Genomic DNA, 20799 nt, shown 5'->3' with positions numbered 1-20799 from the left:
TGTTCCAATTAGTAACGCAGTCGAAGCCAAAAGTTCGTTGGGATTATTGAACTGGGTGAGAATGTCCTTGCAGGGCCACTGGCAGAAGTGAATAAACCTAATCAGGCTTTGGGAGGAACAGGGGATGCAGATACTGCTGAGGTGCTGGAAGTTGCAAACAGGGGAAGGTGGAGGAAAGAAGCCTCAGGCTAGAGACTGAACCCATTGCCGGCAGCTGGGGTGGTAAGAAGATGCTCTCAGAAGTAGCCATGAGGAAAATGTAGCCTTGATAGTAATGAGATGCAACGGCTTAATTCCAGCAGGGTCAGGAGGTGACAATAATTAAAAGTGAAATCTTAGTCACAACAGTGAACACGAGAGAGCAAATGGCTGATTATTAGCTAGATCAAAAACATCAAAATGGTTGTGCATGGGTGGAAACCACAGTTTGTGAGGCTTGATGGACAAAGAAATCTGATTAAAGGCAAACAAAGCAAAGATGAGAAGGAGAGGGGACAAGCTCTGTGATTCTGGACATTGCTTCAGCAATGCCATTACAGAGCAGGTAACGCCCAGCAGGAAACTGGAGGCTGTAGCAAGGGACTAGATGGTCTCTATGGGGTCTGAAAACCAAGACTTAGTTGCTTGAGAAGCAGATCTAGAAAAACCTCATTTCTCGTGCATCTGCCTTTCATAGCAGTGGTCAAAGAAGGACTCTCTGGTGCCTAATGAAGGCTGAAGCAGCACAGTCATCTTTCCTTCTGTGGGTGCAGGCACAGGATCTTTATTCTGCCCAGCTGCCTACAAACCTGATGCTCTCAGGAGTGTTCCCCCTGGTCAACAGATTAATCAGGGGTCACCAAAGCGCCAGAAAAACACAGCTTGATTAGAAAGGGTTGGAAACCCTGAGGAACAAGCGAGCAGAGACATAAAGGGTAAGGAAGCGAGCAAGAAAAGAAGGAGAAACATAACAGGCTGGGAGTGGGACTGGGGCTGGCAAAGGGATTACATTTGCCCCAGCGATGCCTGCACAGGCACAGCAGTGCAGGGATACCGTTGCTTTTGTCTCCCTGTCCTCAGATGGGTGCAGACGGTGTGCAGGCTGTTGCTGGAGCAGAATGGTAGGCAAGCAGGGCTTGCTGTCTGCGCAGAGGAGGCCAAGGATTTTGTTCCTTTCTGATCCCTGCTGAGGTTGCAGATAGAGCACTCTCCTGCTTGCTGCAAGGTGCTGAAGGTGCAGCGGGAGGCTCGATGCTGGTCTTTCCGTCTCAATTTTTTTTCCTTTTCCCTACAGCTCTCTTCCGCCCTGCTGTTTGATGCTGTGTATGCTGTGGTGACTGCGGTGCAGGAGCTGAACCGGAGCCAGGAGATTGGTGTGAAGCCCCTGTCCTGTGGGTCTGCCCAGATCTGGCAGCACGGCACCAGCCTGATGAACTACCTGAGAATGGTGAGAAGGGACTGAAGTTTGCTGGTGTGTTAGGAGCTAGTGCTCGTCACTGCCGGAAGCGAAAGACGTGCATGTACGTGCTGGTGCTGGCACAGTTCTCGAGCACAGTGTCTGTCTGTTTGAAGGTAGCGCTGGGAATGAAAAGAGAGGAGATCTAAGGGCCGGTTTGTCACTGGCCTTGGAACAACATGAAACTCTCTGGTTTTCAGGCTTTGCTGCAGAAAAACTGGAATTCAATGTGGTTTGGTTTTTTTTTTTTTTTTTATGAAAGTTTCAAAGTGATTTGAGCTCTGTTTTGCGTGAAGTTGAGCTGATATAAGGTCATGCAATACAATTGCTTAGAGCTCAGTGGCAAGAGGTGAGTTTTCCTATGAAGGGGTTTGGGGTCCTTTGAACCCAAAGTGTGGTTGCTGGAATTGATCAAGCCTAATTCTGGCACAAGAACACATCCTGAAATTTCAGCCTTGTGAAATAGTTGCAGTTTGTCGATGTGATTCCTGACAGCTGAGCTTGACGATACAGAAGCAGCACGTTTTCTGAGTCTGTTTGGGGTGGAACTGAAACGTCATGAGATTTCCCCCCGCCCCGCCAAAGGAAGGCTCAGCTGAACTGAACCTTGTGCCACTTTGGTCCATGCATGTGAACCCTGCTTTAAATCTCACCCCTAGTCAGAGACAACAAAACTCTTCGGCTTCCCTTGGCTCTGCTACTAGGAGACCTAGTAGCTTGCCCTTGTTACTGAAGAGGTGCTCCAGCAGCAAGTGAGCAGTGGTTAATCTGCACAGAGAGCCTAGACACTCATCCTGGCTCTGTTGCAACATGCTCTTGTGTTAAACGCTGGCTGGATGCAGTGAAACAGCATGTAATGGTTTGTGGAGGAATCCCCAGCTAGTGATTCGGCGTGACGTGGCGAAGAGCTCGTGCCTGCCACAGAGCAGTGCGGTGTTAGCCTTGGGACGGAGGGAGGCTGCAGAGGGTGCAAAGAAACTTGAGCCCTGCACCTCATGCTGCTGATTCTCCTGCTACCCTCCACGTCTCTCAGTGCTACCCTAGCCAGACTCCGAAAGCAATTGGGATTGAGACACGAGGATTGCATTGCTGTTGCTGCTGGGAGGGTGGATTGCCGGCGTGCGGGCCGCCACTCCCGGCTCTGCTGCAGGCGGCGGGGTGAGCTGCCTCGATGGGCGCTGTAACTCATTCTCTCTTGGACAGGTAGAATTGGAAGGTCTCACCGGCCACATCGAATTCAACAGCAAAGGTCAGCGATCCAACTATGCCCTGAAAATCCTGCAGCACACACGCAACGGCTTCCGGCAGGTAAGAGCGGCCGCGGTGCCCGGGGATGGTCGGTGCGTAGCCTGGCGAGGGCTTGGCTCGGGCTGCGGCTGCAGGGGGTTGCCGACACCCCGCCTTTGCAAGATGAGGTGTTCAGCAAGGGACAAGCGCAGCCTGGGTGTCACGGTAGCTCTCACTGGGCCTGGGTTGGCAAACACGCTGTGTTTCACTTCATCAAGAATGTGTCTCGAGATAATTTAGATTTGTCTTAATGTATAAGGCCTCTGAAGTGGTGATGTTAGAGCCAATACCTGCCCTGTCACAGTAACCCTCCTGTGCAGGAGGTAATGCAGGGCATAAAGCGTGTGCTAGATACAAGCTCATGTTCAGGACACTTGTGCTTAAGCTTGTGGAGACGCATGTACTCAAAATTATTTGGATGGGGAAAAAAAAATGGGAGAATTTCCCATGAAACGGGAAAAAATGGTACTGTGAACCTTCCAAACAACTGCTTCTGGAAGGGAAAGTGAAGGGAGAAATCCCATGTCAGGAGCTCCCCACCGTCTCTGCCCGGCCTGGTGTGCGGGAGTACAAGATAATTTACCTCTCGGTTTATGGTACGTGTTCCTCTGTAACGGGTTTGCTTAGCTCAGACTCTCCTTTGATTTTTGTCTCAGTGCTTGTGGATTCCTCACAGCATTGGTCCTTTCTCTGCTTATTACTCTCTTCCTGTCCAAGCGGTATTTTCTGGCTTCAGCTAAGGTTAAGGCTAACTTTGTAGGGCCACAGATATCAAACTGTTGAGATTATGTGACACAAGCCCAAGGAATTAGGGTTTTACTCCTTCAGGAAAAGAATGGAAGTCCCAGAAAAAGGGTTTTCATCTGTCTTATGTCCCTGCTGACAGCTCCACACCTGCCCTTTTCCTGGAGATTGCCATTTCTCCTAGACGCTGGCAGAGAACAAAAGCTGTTGTATCTTACCCTACACCGACAGAGCATTTTGGTATTAGAAAATCTCTCCTGGTCTGGCAGCAGTGAATTTTAGCCTTAGAAAGGATGTTGCCTGCCAGTTCTTACCTGTCGAGTGACAGTTCAGCTTTGATGCTGCCTTTAGCTGAGTGAGCGCGGGATCAGCATGGCATTTTCCCCACAGTAAGATCTCTCATAGCACCAATGCCCTTTTAATCATTTCCCAAACACATCACACTCTGAGCAAAAGTGACAGATCCAAGCCCATGTGCATTAATAAGAGTGTGCATTCAGCTGGAGCAAAGGAAGCAAATGCTGCAAACCGCACTACGATAGCTAGGTTTTTGATGTGTTTAAATGTGGCAGGGAGTTCACGTTAAACGCATGGGTCCTCTTGGAGCAGTGCTTCTCCCAGAGCTCCGCAGCGAGCTCTGCAGCCTAATCCGCCCTGAGACGAAAGTCGCAGCTCTTCTCCACAAACCCAGGCTGACAAGAGAAAACCTCTTTTGACCTGTTGCATGCAATGGCTCGGTAAATAAGCAGCTCCACATTTCAGAGGTAGCCAGGAAAGCTGTGCTGGGACTAAGCTTTTCAAATCTCCCATCAGAGAGCTGTGGTGATAAATCACTCCCAGTTGCAATAACAAGGTGCTGGAAGGACGGGGCAGTCCCTCGGTGTGCGCCGCTGCCTGCTGAGAGCCTGTGGTGGCTGCAAGCCCTCTCCTGTCAGAACCCCACCAGGGAGGAGTTAGTCTTCATAAAACTGCTCCGTACGCCTGCGGCAGCCTTTCTACCGCCTGCTCTCCCCTTCTCAGGCAGCCCCCTCTCAGGGGTCTTGCCAGATGGATAGCAATGCCCGGAGGGGTGTTGGGGCCCCTCCCAGGCTGCAGGAGTTTGTTGTGAGGTGCCCGGCTGGGAAGGGCATCCCTGGACAGAGCTGTGAAACCTGGGCAGGGTCCTGCCTGGTCCTGCCTGCCCGTCTCAGTCACTGCAAAGGAAAACCAAAGGCCACTCTGGTCTGCCATAGATGGTTATATTTTTCTCACCAACCCAGCTTCTTGTAATAAAAATGAGCAAATAAATAATCAGAAATCATTTAATTAAACCCACCGTGAGGGGACGGGGTAAGGAACAGACATTCACGTCCTGGAGACAATCTTGTTCCCAAGGGTTATATTAACTGATTTGCTCAGGCTCTTGTTTGAAACACTCCTGTTCCCTCCTTATTTTTAATCAAGCTCATGCTCTCTGCGCATTCCTCTCTTTCTCTCTTTCCCTCTCTGTCTTTCTCTCTCCCGCTCTCTCTCCTTCCATCTATCAAAGCCACTGGGACTTCCAGCTCATCAGCTTTGATAGAGAATTCACCGAATTTTGAAGCTGATCCAGCCAGCAAACAAATTAGAGACACTTAGATTTTCTAACTTACTGTTGCTTTTGGGCAAAGAGAGACAGGGCTTTTTGACATCCAATTTTTAATGCATTTACGTAACGCACCAAACGTGTCTTTTCCTGATTTAGCTTAACTAGTGGAAATTTTTCCCCAGCCATATGAGAGCTGCTCTCTGTTCATAGGATGCGCGACAAAGCACAGACTCATTAATGTGTTGGTGATCCGTAGATCTGACAAGGGCTGAGTTTGTAAATGTCATCTTTTTATTTTTTCCCTTTCTTTGTCCCTTTAAAAAACATTGCAGCACACCCCTCCAGTTTCAGCAGAGTGATTTGCAGTAAGCCAAGAGCTAAGGTTTGGCAGCTTAGCAGGAGAAGGGGGGCTGTGATTGAGATGGCCCCAGGGAAGGCCAGTGTGCAGAGGAGAGGCAGGGGAAGCCGCTGTCGGGGCTGGAGCCCTGCCGTGGGCACGTTGTCCCCAGCTCTGCCGGGTCCCCCTTGCTCTTGCCTGGTCCTAGGTGCGGCCAGTGAGTCGCTGTTAAGCTAAAGGCTCTGCTGGCGTCCCGAGACAGAGCAGTGGAAGTGTCGAGGGTGGGTGTCTAATTGGTATGTTGATGAGATACAGATGAGTTAGCAGCCGATAGCTCTGAGACCCTCCGCAATCCCTGCCCATCAAACCTTTTTAACTTAGAAGCGGCTAATCAGTCTCGATGGGGCTTGTTCCTCTTTAGCTGTTACCCCCAGCAAGAGTTCGGGGACAGATCCTGCCAAGAGCTGAATGTCTTTTGCCCCCCAGGACCCGGAAAACTCGGTGTGTGCCACCACCAGGTCCTGCCTGGGCTGTGCCAGGTGCCACTCATGTTGTCGGAAGGGGATGTCTGGGGAGGAAGGGGATCGGGGTGGGGGGGGTTGCTGCATGTCCTTGGGTGGGTTGTGTGCGTGTCTCGTGGTTGTACAGGTTTTAATGGTTGGTGCTCTCTGTGTCCCACGCTAACTTCTGTGGAGGAAGCTTTTGCCTGCTTGCCTTGCTGGCATCAGTCTTGCAGTAGTGTCCTTCAGGAGTGCCAGCCACGTGGCAGATCTGTGCAGTGAGTGTCCTCTGAGGGCTTCCCTTTATCTGTTTGTTTTATTCCCTTTCCCTCCACAGAAGCCCCTAAATTCCCTCCCCTTCGGGCCAATGAAAGCACCATGTACCAAGTACCTACTTAATTTTATCTCCTCCTGGCACAGTCTCTTTCCCGTTAGTGCCCACAAGGCTCTCCAAATGCAGACTTGATGAGAGTTGATAGAATTTTGCACTCCTCCTTTTTCTTGGGGACACGGAGGAAGGCAATGTGATGAATGCAATCTGCAGGACAGTGCTTGCTAATCAGAACCCAAAAGGTATCTGGGTTTGTTGCAGTGGTGGTCTCCTGCCTGTTTTAAGACACCCGTATTCAGGGCTGGCCTCACCTTGATTTTTAGCTGGGGAGTGGGGATGGTAAGTACCTGTGGTGCCTCTGAAGTTTATGGAGAGCTTTTTCCATGTCATGTCTCCCTGCCATCAGCTGCCATTCCGGCCTGCGGGGCACTGAGCAGAAGACTTCATTAAAATCATTAGCTTGAGTGGTATTTTGTCATCTCGCGCCACAAGGAGCTTGAAAGCCCAGGCATCATTAACGTGGCTGCGTCTGAACAGAGAAGCTGAAGGATTGAAGGAGTGAACTGGGGTTGCCCCCCTTGTATCACGTTAGCCGCTGGTGATTTTCAACGGAGATGTGAAATCTTTAAGTGTCACCGATCCAAATAACGCCTCTTGCAGAGCAGCTAATTTGAGGGACCTTGCCTGCCTGTGGGGACGGGGCAGTGTCATGAGCAATGGCACTTCCTTGCTTATTCCAGGCTGGAGGATCTTTGGGCTGGTTCCCGCTGAAACTGTGTGTTTGCTCCCAGCCTATAACAAGGACATATAACGAGACAGACCTCCTGCCTCCAGACGCTCGCAGGCGTTGCAGACAGGACGGGCAGAGCGGGGCTGGCTCTCCCTGCGGCGGAGGCAGAGGGGCTGAGTGCAGGGGAGGTGCAGAGATGACACCGTGGGGGTCTGCAGTGGGACCACACTGCGTGAGGACATGGAGGGAACTTTCTTCATCCAGGCCACGGGCTGCCACCTGCCACGAGGGTGTACAATCCCTCTTGCAAAGGTATCGAGCTCCAGCTTGCAACCAGGTGGTTGTGTTGCCCTCGCTACTCTTCTGGAAAAGGTATGCTATCACTTCAGATCCTCTGATTGTTAGAAACACTCTTCTAATTTTCAGCCTGTTTATTTCTGGCTGGTTTATATCTATTTATTTTTGTGCCAACGCTATCATTTTAGCTTCAAAAGCTGTTCTACCTCTTTGCTGTGGACCTCCTCCACCTGGTGTATTTATACGGGCCAATCACATCCACTACTAAAAAATCCCGAGTCCTAAAAACTCTTAAGTCCTACTCCAGAGCCTTAACAACAGGATCGTCTTATCCATGTCCATGTAGAGCGTTTGATTGTTTTCTAACACATCCTGTGGATGAGTATGTTTTCTGCTTTTCAGAGGCTCTTTATACATAGATAGAGATGATTAAAATCACCTTGACATCCATCTCGCAAGAGAGGGGGAGAGATCTGAGGATCCCAGACATCTTCTGACACATTACACATCAAAACAGCGAACAGTGTGAGGAGTCAATTAGTGGCTTTATCGTACTGCGAGGGGGACAGTGGTGAGCTGGAACGAGCCAGGATGGGGTGGAAGTACCCCAGCGCATGGGAGTGTTTGGCTTTGGTGCTGTGTTAAAAGCAAGGTCAAACCCACTGCGCTGTCAGAGAGGGAGGCAGTCAATTAGTCTCAGTATGCCAGCAGGGGAGGGACAAATTTGAGAACAGTGAGGGCTGTTAAAATTAAAGTTAATCTGTCACTAATCTCTGGTTGTGAAATCTGGGAGAAAAAAATTAGGCAATGTTTATGACTGATCACTCACTCAGAGAGGCAATTGCAGCAGAGGGTCTGTTGTTTAGCAATCACAGCAAGAGGCAAGCACCTTTGTGCAGAGTTGAGGAATACAGCTGGGATAAATCCATCCCATCACACCGATGCAGACCCTGTGCAGGCCAGTAAAAGCTGTGCCTCAAGGACTCCCTGCCCATGAAGTACATGGTAAATCTCCCAGTTTGGGACTGTTGTTCCCAGAGATGAGTCCTGCACTACAGTATCACCGTGATGCTACGAGCTTGATGGTAGTTAAGCCACAACAAGCTGCCAAGAGAATGGGATGCCCAAGATCTGCTCCCAGCCTGCTCTGACACACTGTCACTGTGCCTCCATCTCCCCGTCTGTCAGGTGAGGCTAATAAACCTCCAGTGCCTCTCCTGTTGGTGGGGAGCCTCCAAGAGTCAACGTTTCCAACACGTTCATAGGTCCTTGCCACGACCGGTGCTTTTAACGGAGCATGGTTAATGATGGGGAAGGGGCTGTGTTGACAGCTTGGAGCAGTAATCTCTGTTGTGTTATCCGCAGAGCAAACGAGCCCCCCTGGGGACTCAGCTGGCTCTGCCTGCGCTGCTGCGTCCCGGTGCCTCAGCTCCAGCCAGGGAGGAGAGCAGACGTGCATGTGACTGGCCTTTGCTTTCCCTGCCTGCTTTCCTTCTGCAGAGCCGTCGCGTGTAAGCTGTTCTGTGCGCACTTCCCGCTGCTCCCTGTGCCTAGCGATGAGGAGACTGGATCTGGGACTCCTCGCAGATGGCCGCTTTGGTAGTAGCTTTGTTGCTGACAAAGCAATTGTCAGTTGCTTGGGCTGGATTTGCAACGGCAGCCAGGAGAGGAAAGGATTTGGCCCTTTCCTCAACATCCAGAGCGATTCAGTCTGCTGACAGTGTAGCAGCGTGGCTGCAGTTTCAGGTTGCATTTGACTCGGATGCACGAGCTGGGAAGTGACTCTGAAGTCCTCGAGCCATCAGTCATGCCAGAGGCAAAGCACTGCCAAGCAAAGTGACTGAGTGCATGGCGTCAGTCCTGGGGTGGTGTAAATCAGCATGCCTCCCATTCATTTCCGTGGCAGTGCACCCACCTGGCCCGTAGCTCTGCATCGGCTTCCACCCACCTCTTTGAACATAATAAGATTACTCTTTGATGGAAGAGAAATCGATTTGGTCCTACCACCCTGACAACCGTGGCACAGCGAAAGGATAACCTGCCTCAGACCGACAGCGCCTGAGACGGCTCGTGTCAGCGCAAGGGAACTGGGAACAGATTTACACTGGCACCGTGGCTATGGAGGAGCCACGAAGACACCCCTGCATGTTGGGGTCACCCGCTACCTCTTAGCGTTGCAGCAGTTTGCTTCAATGGTGTCAGAGGACTTAGGCTGTGTGGCCAGCAATCCAGCATGCGGAGGGCTGGGACCTGATGGGGGCAGAGAGGCTTTGTAGGAGAAAAAGGAGAGAGAAGGGGTCTTGGAGGGAGCTGGCCTCCCCCAGCTGCCGGTCTATCCATGAGAAAAAAAACCAGAGGCTCTTTTAGGGAGCATAAGAGAGTGAGAGCCTAATTTGCATGCTCTGAACGAGCTGCCAGAGGTGCTGATCTCCCTGCCCAGAGCTCTGAGGGAGGGAGATTAGGCTCTTGAAGTTAAAATTAGGTTTTGTTGAATATTCCTCCCCCTGGCTGAAGGCAGCGGCTGGTTGCGTTGCATCGCAGCTGAGTCACGATGTCCTCCCAAGCGCTGGGGGACTGGTCCCTGCCACTGGCAGTGGGAATTAGGTTTGCTGCAGCAGCACTGATGCTTGGATGGGTGAATTAGTCTGTCCATGGAGCTGTTGGGTGTGATGAGCCTGAATCACAGGGTTTGGAGGTACTTAATCATAGTAGTTGGCATCCATTATAGCGGATGGAGGAGATGAGTCACGGTGCAGCACCGCTGAGAACATGGCTTCATTTCACCACCTGCTGCCAAGGTGGAGCTGCTGGTCAGGGCTGGAAGGTGTCTGCCCCACGTCAGTGCTGCTGCTCTGGTGATTGCAAAGGAAGCTGCAATGCTGTGATACTCCCTGTGAAGTGGCTTTTCCCTCCGAGGAACTCAGTGGCCTGTACCAGCCTTTAACTAATGACAGTGACTCTCACAGGAGGACAGCAGGAGGTTTTGCTTGCTTTCAGACAGGTGAAACCTTTGTTCAAAGTTACAGAGACAGCGTGAGGCAGGAACTCCGTCTTCCCATTTCTGGGCTTTCACCGTGAAATCGTGGGACTTCAGCACTTCCTGAAGTTCTTCTGAGCTGTGTCTGTAACACATGGCACCCGTGTGAAGAGCTCGGCGCCATCAAACCTGGGTGTAGCGTTGACCCTGCCATGCATGCTGGTGGCTGGGTCTCACTGCAGGATGGTGCAGCCGAGCCAAACCCTGGCTGTAGCGTTGCCTTTCCAGTAGCCTCCCGTGAAGCGCCTCTGTGCCCTGTCCCCTTTAGGAGCTGACCTCCAGAGAGCTGAGGAGGTGAAGGTGTCAGCCAAAATGCACCAGGTTGAGAGCAACGACCAAGTCTTTGTCCTGTGGCCATGACCTAGCTGCTCTGCTTAGTGTGAGGGACAGCAGAGGCTCCCAGCTGCACTGCACGGGGTGGGGACAAGCTTGCAGGTTTGGCTGTGTGAGGGCTGCTGGGTAAGATGGACTCATCGTGGTGGCATCTGGGGACAAGGCAGAAGGCTTCTTGGCTGCCGCAAGCCCCAGGTAGCTGCCTACCGCACGGCTTTCTCCTGGTGCGGGGCTCTGCCACGGCTGCAGGGAGGATGCGTGGGAAGACGGCGCCCGTCACAAGCAAGGACAGGTTTTTGGCATTGCCGCACAGGTGGGGGTGTGCCGGCGCTGTGCACCAGCGGGTTAATCTCTCTGCCGGCCCATTGTGGGGGTGCATTGTAAAGGTAATGGAGCATTCATAAACACCTCTTCCAGGGCCAGCTTGATGGTTGTCAGTCACCGGAGCCATATGGCGGGTGCATACAGTAATTTGCGCTGTAAATTCCCTTATTGTGCTGTTTATCTCTCCAGATTGGCCACTGGCACGTTTCTGAAGGACTCAGCATGGACAACAGGATCTTCTCCTCCAACATATCAGACAGTCTGTTCAACACCACACTCATTGTCACCACCATCCTGGTAAGTGAGGGGGTCACCTACAGTTCCCATTCCCACCCGCCCAACGCTTAGGGTTGTCAATCAGCTAGAATATTATTCCCTCTTCCTACCCCCCTCGGCCCCCAGCATGCAGCCTCACACACTCATTTCATAAAGAACAGACAATCAAATCTCTAATTACAGCACTGAGGACAATTCATGACAGTGTAATTAAACTCAAGTTGATGTTTCATATGGAAATGATATCTGATGAGTTCAGAAGCAGCTGGGGAGAGGGCTGGGATGGGGATAAGTTGCCATTTTACATTCATCTCTGAATGATGTTCTCGTTTTGCGTACAGCTGGTAAGTTGGAAGGGACAGTTGTCCCTTCTACCCATAAAATTACTGAAATTGGCCAAGATGGGTACAACTTTTATGAACCAAGATTTCACGTCTACAGGCAACACTGTCCTTATTCAACAAATTCCTCTTCCAGCTGCTGCCTGTCCCATGATTCTTTCCAGTGCCTCTGCTCCTTCCTTAAAGACACTCAAAATCCTGAAGAATTCTGGGTGCCATTTCCTCATGTCCCACAAAGTTTGTTGAAAAGGGGGACAAGCTGGAGAAGTGGCTATACGCCAAGAGAGGCTGGGATCTATATGTCTTGCCATAATTTGGAGCAGTCACTGGGCTGCTCTGGCATATGCCAGTTAGAAACAGCCCCCAAAGCATGATCCCTTAGCTCTGCTTCATATCCTAAACTGGGATTTATCTGCTGCACCTCCAGCACATCCCTGACACAGCAGGGGCTGATGAATACCAGTGTAGAAAAGCTTTACACCACTTCGGGTTTCCAAGTGATCAAACCAGCTTTCCATATCTCTTGTAACCTGGTTGAGAGGGATATATCGGGACGGGAGGTTGGCTTGGGTGCCCCTTATCAGATCCTCTGCCATTCCGGTGCTGCCAGGGAGCCCACTGCCCTCTCTGCCCCGTGCTCGGCGCCGTGCTGGTGGGATGCCTCGGCTAAGATGGGAATGACAGCTGCCCAGTTTCAATGCAGGAAAACCCTTACTTAATGCTGAAGTGGAACCATCAGGAGCTGGAAGGCAACGACCGCTACGAGGGCTTTTGCGTGGACATGCTGAAGGAGCTGGCAGAGATCCTGCGTTTCAACTATAAGATCCACCTCGTTGGTGATGGTGTGTATGGAGTCCCTGAGGCAAACGGCACGTGGACAGGGATGGTCGGGGAGCTGATTGCTCGGGTAAGTGAATTAGCTGCTCTTTTTAACTGTGCTCTAGTGGGACTTGGCAATGAAAAACGCTGATGCTTTATTAAGTGCTCCAGGATGATAAGGATGGATGGGGGTTTCAGTCCACTTGTGAGACTTTGACCAGAAGATCTCTGTTTAATGTGTTCTCCCAATGGCAAATGTATTTTTTGTGTCGATGTGGCAGTGTGCGAAGTAGTCAAGAGCAGGAGTTAGGGCCCCCGGGCACTCCCAGGGGTGCTCGCTTTGCTGGAAGGGAGGCCTGGACTCTGGGGTCCCTGCATAAGAGCTCGATACAGAATGGATTATTTCTTTTCCTCAGTGGAAAAATTAATGAACGCTTGAAACAGGAAAATATGCAGGCTCTGGCAGGGGTCGGTAGAAGCTGAAGAAAACTTCCAAAACCACACTGTTTGGGAGGGAAGAAAGTAAGAATCACATTTCTACTCAGAAAAGTTTTGGCAGATTGATTTCAGCTCCTTGACTTTGAGTATTGTTTTTGGAGAGGAACATTTTTTGTTTGCTTGAAGTGCGTGGATCGAGATCTTTTTTCGTGGCTCTGCTTCGCAGTGCTGCTGCACAGCAGCTAGGCTGAAAGCTGAATGCTTTTGCTGGGTTTGACAACACTTCTGTGTACGTGTGTGCTCAGTCAGCCTCTACCCCCCTCCCCGCTCTTTGTTTTCCTCCGCAGCTAAAGGTAGTCCTTCCCCAGGGATCCTGAAGCTTAAATACAGTTTATGAAATGCTCCGAGATCCTTAGTAAAATAGGCTTAGCCAAAGCTAACACTGAGATTGATGTTATTTAAACCAATACTTCCTCACTCACCGATTTCTACCCTGCCTTGTTATTACCAAAGCGCCTGTGAGAACCCAGTGACAGCTTCTCAGCTGGTGGCAAATCCGCAGTGAGGTGTATTTAAGATAATCCACACCACTGTGTGAGAGGAGCCCCTGAGCCACCCCATCATCATCCTCACAACAAAGCAGAGGAATGAGGGCCCAAATCCATCGACCGTGGCTCCAGGGCTCCGGCTGCAGGAGACAAGGGAGCATCTCTGGAAGATGCCCACCGGCGTCTGTCTGCTGCTTCCCTGGGTGGCTAAGGGGACCTGGCTGACACTCGTGCTATCTACCTTAGGAGCTTCAGCTGAGTGTCTGAAGTCATGTGGGACACCTCTAGGTCTAAAAGACTTGCTGAGTGTCAGGGACAGGGCACGGTACAGACTGGAGATCCCTCCTGAACTAGCGCCCTGTCTCCTGGGTCGCCCTTCCCTGGCGGAGCGATAGTTCTTGATGCCAGCTGAGATCCCACCTCCGTCTGCTTCTTCTAAAGAGCCTTCTGTACGGTTGTTGCAAATGCTCTGGGCTATTGGCATAGTTTTTATACATAATCTCTGTGTGTGTGCGTGTATATATATACACACACAATTACAGTTCTGCAACATTTCTTTTGGGAGGCAAGAAGGAAGGTGCAGAGAGCAGCATGTGATCTATGCAAACAAAGGAAGGGAACAGCCATCAAATTTTTGGCCTACTAACCTTGACCGTGCCTCTCCATTAAATGGGAGCTTCTGGATGGTTGTTTTTCTTTAGTGATAAGTGTTTTAACTTCATCTTCACATAGAAACCTTTTTTTTTTTTTTTTTTCCTGCAGCTCCAGCCTTATTTAGGAGGATTTTTACTTCTGCTTCAGCAGGGCAGAGCTGGCAAAGCCTGTGTGAGGCTGAATCAAAAATTGGCGAAGAGAAAAAGCTTTCTTTGCTTTGTTCTTTCTAGGCCCTTTAGAGTCTTTGTAATGGTTTCAGTGAGTTTTTGATCAGTCCCAGGGACTGGCACTTTGGATCAGGTCAGACGGGGCACATCTGGCCATGTGCTTGCTGTTATGTTTATTCAGGGCTGCTTGGGACGTTGCTTTCTGAGGTCATTTCAGAGCCCAAGGGTTCCTCTCCTTCCTGGGCAGGCAGCTCCCAAGGGGGTTTGTCCTCAGTTCCAGCCCCTTGTTCATCCCTTATACCACTTCAGGACCACTCAAAGCAGAAGAGCCAAAAGATCCTAAGTTGGGCACACGCATTCCTCTTTCAGTGGATTTATTCCTTGGGCACTTTTCTCCATACAGCCTTTAGCACAGAGAGGGCATTAGTTGGGACATAAACCTGTCACACGGGTCAAAACTTCCCAAAGCCTACCCAAATTAAAAGCTCTGCACATGTCTCTATGCAATGCTGTATTATTGTAGGGAACTGATTCCTTCTTGACCCTGATCAGCTGTCAGAAAGTGAGGTTTGGGTCATGCACTTAGTGTGCAAGACCAGAAGGTCAGAAAATTGTCCAGTTCCGTGCGGTACCTTTCCAGTATTTTTTTCGTCTCTGTAATCCCCCCCGTGGCACTGAATCTCCTCAGAGCGGCTATAGGCTATATGGGAAAAATGTTTCATTTTATTGCTTCTAAATTAACCAGCTATTGATTTATTCTTAAGCGCTGAAAATTCTATTACAGCTAATTGTGCACTATGATATGATTGAGAAGGATGCTATATAAACATAAATTTGTTGTTGACCCAAATTCACCAGTACGTATCCTATTGACTTGCTCACAAAACTAATTAAGAGCTAAGAAAGAGGGGGGCAGGGATGGCTTGGGGGATTAGTGGAAGAGCTGTAGAGACTTCTGCATCTAGGTCAGCAGTCTGACTCGTCATCAGATCAGGAAACCTGTAAACTTTGTGATCAGCCGATGGAGATTTGGCTTGGGAGAAATCACTTGGAAGGACTCAAGCCCATTCCTTAGTGAAGGATGTCACAAACTCAGAAAACGCTGAGCTAATTGGTCCCTCTGTGCATGCAGGGCAGGGAGGCTGAACACCCTGCTCATTCCTTGAGTGAGCAGGGGAGTAAAGCCATTCTCCGGCTGGAGCAGATTTTCCCCCGTTAGCCTTGCTGGCTCTGGCACAGAGAACTGCAGTCTCCAGCAGTTCGGCTGACACCGTACACGTGTGCTATCCGTAACAAGCAAACAAGGGGGAGCAGCAAATCTTCCTGTCTCCTATTTTTTGGCATCAGAGCCTCAGGGGACAATAGGGCTGGAAGAATTACATCTCGCTCCTTCCCGCTGCAGTACAGTCTCTGGCTCAGAGTCCCCGATGGTTGTTTGGTCTTCCCTTTCTTTCTCTCTCCAGCGCGTTCTTGAGCCGAAATGAATTTGCTAGTCTGATACAAGCCAACAAATGTATTTTCAAGGCAACATAACAGCTCTCTCCTTGTTCTGCCACACCTGTATTCGCTGTCTTGGTAGCATAGTGCCGTGTTCAGTGCGTGTGCATCTGCTCACAGCGAGCCGTTGGTGTTTGGCTCCCTTGCTCCTCCCTGAGGAGATGGGCTTGTGTCTGAGAAATCCCTCAGCAACGGTTCCTGAATTTACCCATCTTGGGAATGCCCCCGGAGAATAGAGCTGAGCTAAGAAGAGATGGTGTGGTTTGGCTTCGCCAGGAAGCTTTGCTGGCAGGAATCCAGCGCTGCAGTTTTGCTATAAGACCTCCGAGAAACTTCCTGGTGCTGCAGCCGGGATCAGTACCCTGTCTGGCTGGGTACCAGCACTAGGTGACAGTCCCCTCCACAGAGGACCCAGCCCACTCGCCTGCGGCAGCGTGCAGGGGACGGGAAGGGCAAAGCGGCCCTGGCAGAAGCACACTCCATGCAGACTGACCGTGTGTTTTGTGCAGCTTGTATCAGCTTCCCAGGCTTCTTCCAGCATTGTTTAAATAACATACCACCTTTGGTGACGGTAACACAGCGGATCCACGAGTGTTTCCAGGGCAAGTGTATTTGGGCAAGGCTAGTGCTGCTGTAGAAGGCACGGAGTGAGGTGCACAGTGAGGAACGGGTGATTGGGGACAGCAAGCTCCTGCTTTTCCCTTCTGCCCAGGATCATTTGGGGAGCGAGGTGCTGTGGAATAATGCTAGATCTTTGGTATCTGTGTCAGTGGTTTGAATTTGGCTGGCATCAGTGGTGGTCAAAGCTCTTTTTAAAGTGAGGGAGATGAAGTTATCCATCTCATGGAAGGGTCTGGCCTCAGGAGCAGCAACACCAAGAACTGAAAGGACCTTAAAGCTTTGGGGTGTTGTTTTTTCCAGCTTCCTTGCTGGTGACCAGGTGGTGCTTTACAATCAGGCCCTCTCCCTTTGACTGCTCCAAAGATGGGAATGGCAGGAAGGGGAAAGGAGGGAGAAGATATTTCAAAATTGGCAGAGTCCTGCTCTCCGTTCGGCAGTGGGCGTTGGTGTTCAGTGAGAAAAGCTGTGCGTGGGTGAAGGGAAGGAGGGGGAGTCTGTTTGCACGCTATCGCGCTGGCAAGTGTGACATGGGGGGGCTTGAGAGGGTGGGGAGCGAGGGGGAGTGGGGAAGCGAGGGAGCGTGGGTTGTTGAGCAAACACAGCGAGAGTATGGGCAGAGAGGTTTGCATCGCGTTGCTGATTTTGCCAAAATTGCGCAGAAGACGCTGGGTGTGGTCTGAGCTGGTTAGGTCTCCCTGCGGGCTTAGGGTGCCCATTCCTGGTGCTTCACCTTGACTGGCTTTTGCCACAGGCATGGTGAACACCTGGCACAGACTTTTTCCTCCCACCCCTAGAGCTAGTCCAGGTGAAGAAACACACGTGAAGGCAGACTTGAGGCTGACACCTGCACTGATTGTTGGTCATCCCATCCCTGACTGTGGTTTAAATGGAGGGCTGCAGCCTCCAGGGCTTTCAGGCTGTCGCTTTTCATACGGCGGAATTTGTGTATGTCCTTAAAAAACCCCCAAACACCAGTTTTGAGTGACCCTCATCTGGCCCTGCTTTTTAAATGCAAGAATATGCATCCGAGTGCACAACCTGGCTGCCGCTCGCTCCAGCGGGAGGAGCCGCACAACCCAAAATAGCTCCTGTCAGATCAGATGGGCAGCTGGAGCAGAAGCAATCAGCACATTGATCCGGCAGCTAAGCTGTACCCACCGTAACGTGGGACAGATCTGCAGATGCAGAGAGACTGCTCTGTCATTGCCGTGGCGGTTCGGGAGCCGCTGTCCAGGTGAGCCGGCAGCAGCCAAACTGCTGTGCAGTGGCTGCTGCTTATTTTGCAGAGTTGCACGGAATAGCAGAGATTGGAGGGGACCTCTGGAGATCATCCAGTCCAAGCCCCTGCGCAAAGCAGGGTCACCTTCAGCCGGGTGCTCAGTACCGCATCCGGACAGGTTTTCAGCGGGGCAAGCGTCTGCAGCAGCTGATGCCCACGGGTCTGCAAGGCGGGTAATAGCTGGCGGTCAGCTGGGTCCTGAAGGTTGAACACTGATTTCAGCTTTTTGGAAGGCCCTCCAAGCACAGGGGCAGTGTAACAAATAGCTTTCCCTGACCTTGGCCACGCTGTCAGTGCTCTGTGGGCAGTGCTGGTGAGAAGGGTGCTCTCCTGTGCACCCAGGGGATGTAGCATCCAAGGTGCTGTTCAAGTCAGGGACTCGCGCTCCTAGAAGAGAAATCCCAGCCTTGTGCTCCCAGAGCCGTCCTTCAGGCTTCTTTTCCCTGTGTTTGACACGGAGACAGCCCAAAGCCTTACGCCACTTGGACTTTCTCACTGTGTTCTTGTTTCCATAGCTTGACAGGAGGTTGTGAATCGCTGCAGGACCGGAGCAGGGCCAGTCTCCTGGGCGGTCCCCAGTGTCGCGGGAGGCTTTGGCGGGATGCTCTCTGCCCGGGCTGCGGGCTGCCGTCAGGCGCCATTCATCACCATTAGCGCCGAGATGAGCCTTGTCAGCATCCGCAGCGAAGAGGCGGCCGCCTCCTCCGGACTGGCAGTCCCTGCAATTTGCTTCTTAAGGCTGCTTAATTGTTGTTCCTCTTCAGGAGCCCGGCTCAGCCCCCGTGTTTAACATCCTTTCCAGTGGCATCGCGAGCCTGTCTGCTAATGCAGGCAGATCCCATGGTTAATGCCAGGTATGGTGGTAGCAGCTCGTGCTTTTATCTCAGACACCAGCCCACCTGGGCTTCCTCTCGCCTAGCGAGAGTTTGGCCTTGTTTAAGCAGTGTTTTGTTAAAGAAGTGTCTGTCTCTACTCCCAAAATGCTCTGGGTCTTTTCCTAAGCCTATTTCACGCTGACATTTATAGCTGCAACTGTGCTGGAAGGATGAAAATCAAACAGTGTTTTCCCCCTCTTCCCCCCATCCTTTCTCTCCTTTTTTCCCTTTCCCCAGAGCCCGGTTGTGGACAGACTGCAGAAGCACAAAGCAAAATCCATTTCTTCCCCCAGTGCGTTGTTTAGCCTATAAAATGCCAGCTCCTACCTGTGCTCAGGTGGTGAGGGCTGGAGAGCACTTGGGTTTGCAGAGCTCCTCTGTAACTAAGATACGCTGACCCCAGTGAATCACAAGAAGTTTCGAGAACGTCAAGAAGCAAAGTCAAAAGCATGAAATGGGTGATATTCAGGCAGAGAATACATTGCATGCCATTCCCAGATCAAAGTTTATTGCTGTCAGAAATCAGCTCTTAACTTGCATGACTTCCGAGCCTGCAGGGAGAGAGTCTTTGACGGAGCACAGCCCCAGCTAAAGCCGCGAGGAGCCGGGGCTCTGCTGCGGGAGCTCTGGCACAGGTTAGAGCAGGCTGCGACCCACGGGAGCTCTCATGCTGCCAAAAGTCCTGAAAGGACAAAAGTTGACCAGGCAGGGAATGAGTGGAAAGAAATCAACTCTAATGAAATGGCAGGACCTTCTGGAGATGAGAGAAGGGACCTGGGCGCAAAAGCTGCGTGCCCGGTGAAGGCAGCTCTGCTGTGCTGTTTCTGCTCCGTAGGCAAAGGGACGGGGATGGATTTGCATTATATTTTGCGTAGGGAAGAGCAGCTTTCAAGATGTTGCTGCCTACGTGATCTGGAAGGGTCCCGAAGGACGATAGCTGGGGGAATAACCAGAGTGCACCAAGTTCCCTGATGGCATCCACATCCCACCCCTGAGAGGGTGGGGGCAGGCGAAGGATGGTGACTTAGCTGGGCAAACCTGGGGGCTGGGCTGCTGCTTTCAGCAGCACCTTTGTATTGGCCTCTGGATAGGCATGGAAATGTCCTTGGAGCTTTTGCATTAAACACTTTTGAGGCGGCCTATTTACCATTTATTTAGTCTACAACTTTGCTGGTAGAATTGTATTCAGTTTGGAAAACTAGGAGAAGAAATCCACTGTTAGAATAATCTCTATCTTCATGAGGGGTTTTGCTGGGAGAGCTCTCCCCAGGACAATAGTACCTGCAAACCCTTTTAAGTATAGACAAGAGAGGTTTAGGAAGCTTTACACTTTTCTTGCAGATAAAATTCCTCACATGCCATGTTCCACAGATGAACTGATCCCATTTTAGTAATCTGCTGGTGTTTGCATAGGGCTCAACTGCTCACACACCACGTTGTGATTATTGGTGCCTTTCAAACACCCTGTGGGTAAATGTCTGGCTAGGCAGAAATCCTCCCTAGCTCATAATTCATTCCAGCCTGAACCTCCTAGGAATCTGTAATAGCTGCTTGGAAACAATTGCAAAGACCTGGCACTGGGCTTGTCCAATAACGCAGTCCTGCGTGGACTGTGAAATATCACCTTCCCCGTGACCCACCTTACTGGGCGGGTTTGCAGATACCTTGCCTTTCTTTTCCCTTTCCGCAGGCTCCAGCAGTGCTGCTCTTTGCTCCTGCGACTCCATCCGTTCACCGGCCCTTCCTCCCTGCCTGCCTTTAAGTCTGTTGGGGGCAGAGGGCAGAAAGACCCCCGGGCAAAGCTCTGCCAGGAGGTGATTAGTCCTCATGCTCTTAATGAAAATAATCTGAGAGCAGCAGGGTCAGAGAGCATGGTAAGAGCGATGGCCCCACAAATTTGCCTTTGCGTGGTGCATATACAACTAGGGCATGGATCCAGGGAGATAAGCTGCATATTTTACTGGGTCTTGGGGCCTGATGGTGCCTTGGTTTCTGCACAGACCTTATGAAACTCAGGGGCGACAAGTGGAAATAGTTTTTCTTTTCACCCCCTTCCATTTTTCCACTTGCATAATTAATCATCATCCTGCAAAGGAGGCAAACAAATGTATAAGGGAATGGAGGAGGTTTCATTTTTACAGAAAGCAATTATAGACATTAAAAGAGCTATAGTAATAAAAATAATGTGTAAAATTCAAATCCCTTACCTGTATTACAAGGGTATTAACATTGGAAGGAATTATTTTTACTTTTTTCCCTAATCTCATTTGCTTTGCAAGTCAATCTGGAAATTTTTATGCCAGTCCCCTGAATTTTTTAGAGACTGATCTGCAATTTTGGAAGTCTGGGGTTGGCAGGCTTG

General features: G+C 50.8%; 1 protein-coding gene across 4 annotated transcripts in view; it reads left to right on the top strand.

The window, feature by feature from the left end:
* Positions 1 to 20799, top strand: part of GRIK4 (glutamate ionotropic receptor kainate type subunit 4) — a 141242-nt gene that overhangs the window by 98816 nt on the left and 21627 nt on the right. For 3 of the 4 annotated variants that reach the window (XM_075723317.1, XM_075723318.1, XM_075723319.1), the window contains 4 exons: positions 1274 to 1426; positions 2639 to 2743; positions 11112 to 11219; positions 12243 to 12446. In XM_075723317.1, coding sequence (XP_075579432.1) covers positions 1274 to 1426; positions 2639 to 2743; positions 11112 to 11219; positions 12243 to 12446 — 570 coding nt within the window. The remainder of the gene's footprint in view (positions 1 to 1273; positions 1427 to 2638; positions 2744 to 11111; positions 11220 to 12242; positions 12447 to 20799) is intronic. The other variant, XM_075723320.1, reaches the window with a different exon arrangement.

Source organism: Pelecanus crispus, chromosome 19, assembly GCF_030463565.1.
Source record: "Pelecanus crispus isolate bPelCri1 chromosome 19, bPelCri1.pri, whole genome shotgun sequence".
Lineage (NCBI taxonomy): Eukaryota > Metazoa > Chordata > Aves > Pelecaniformes > Pelecanidae > Pelecanus > Pelecanus crispus.
The sequence above is the reverse complement of the archived record's forward strand: the minus strand, read 5'-3'. Positions and strand labels throughout refer to the sequence as shown.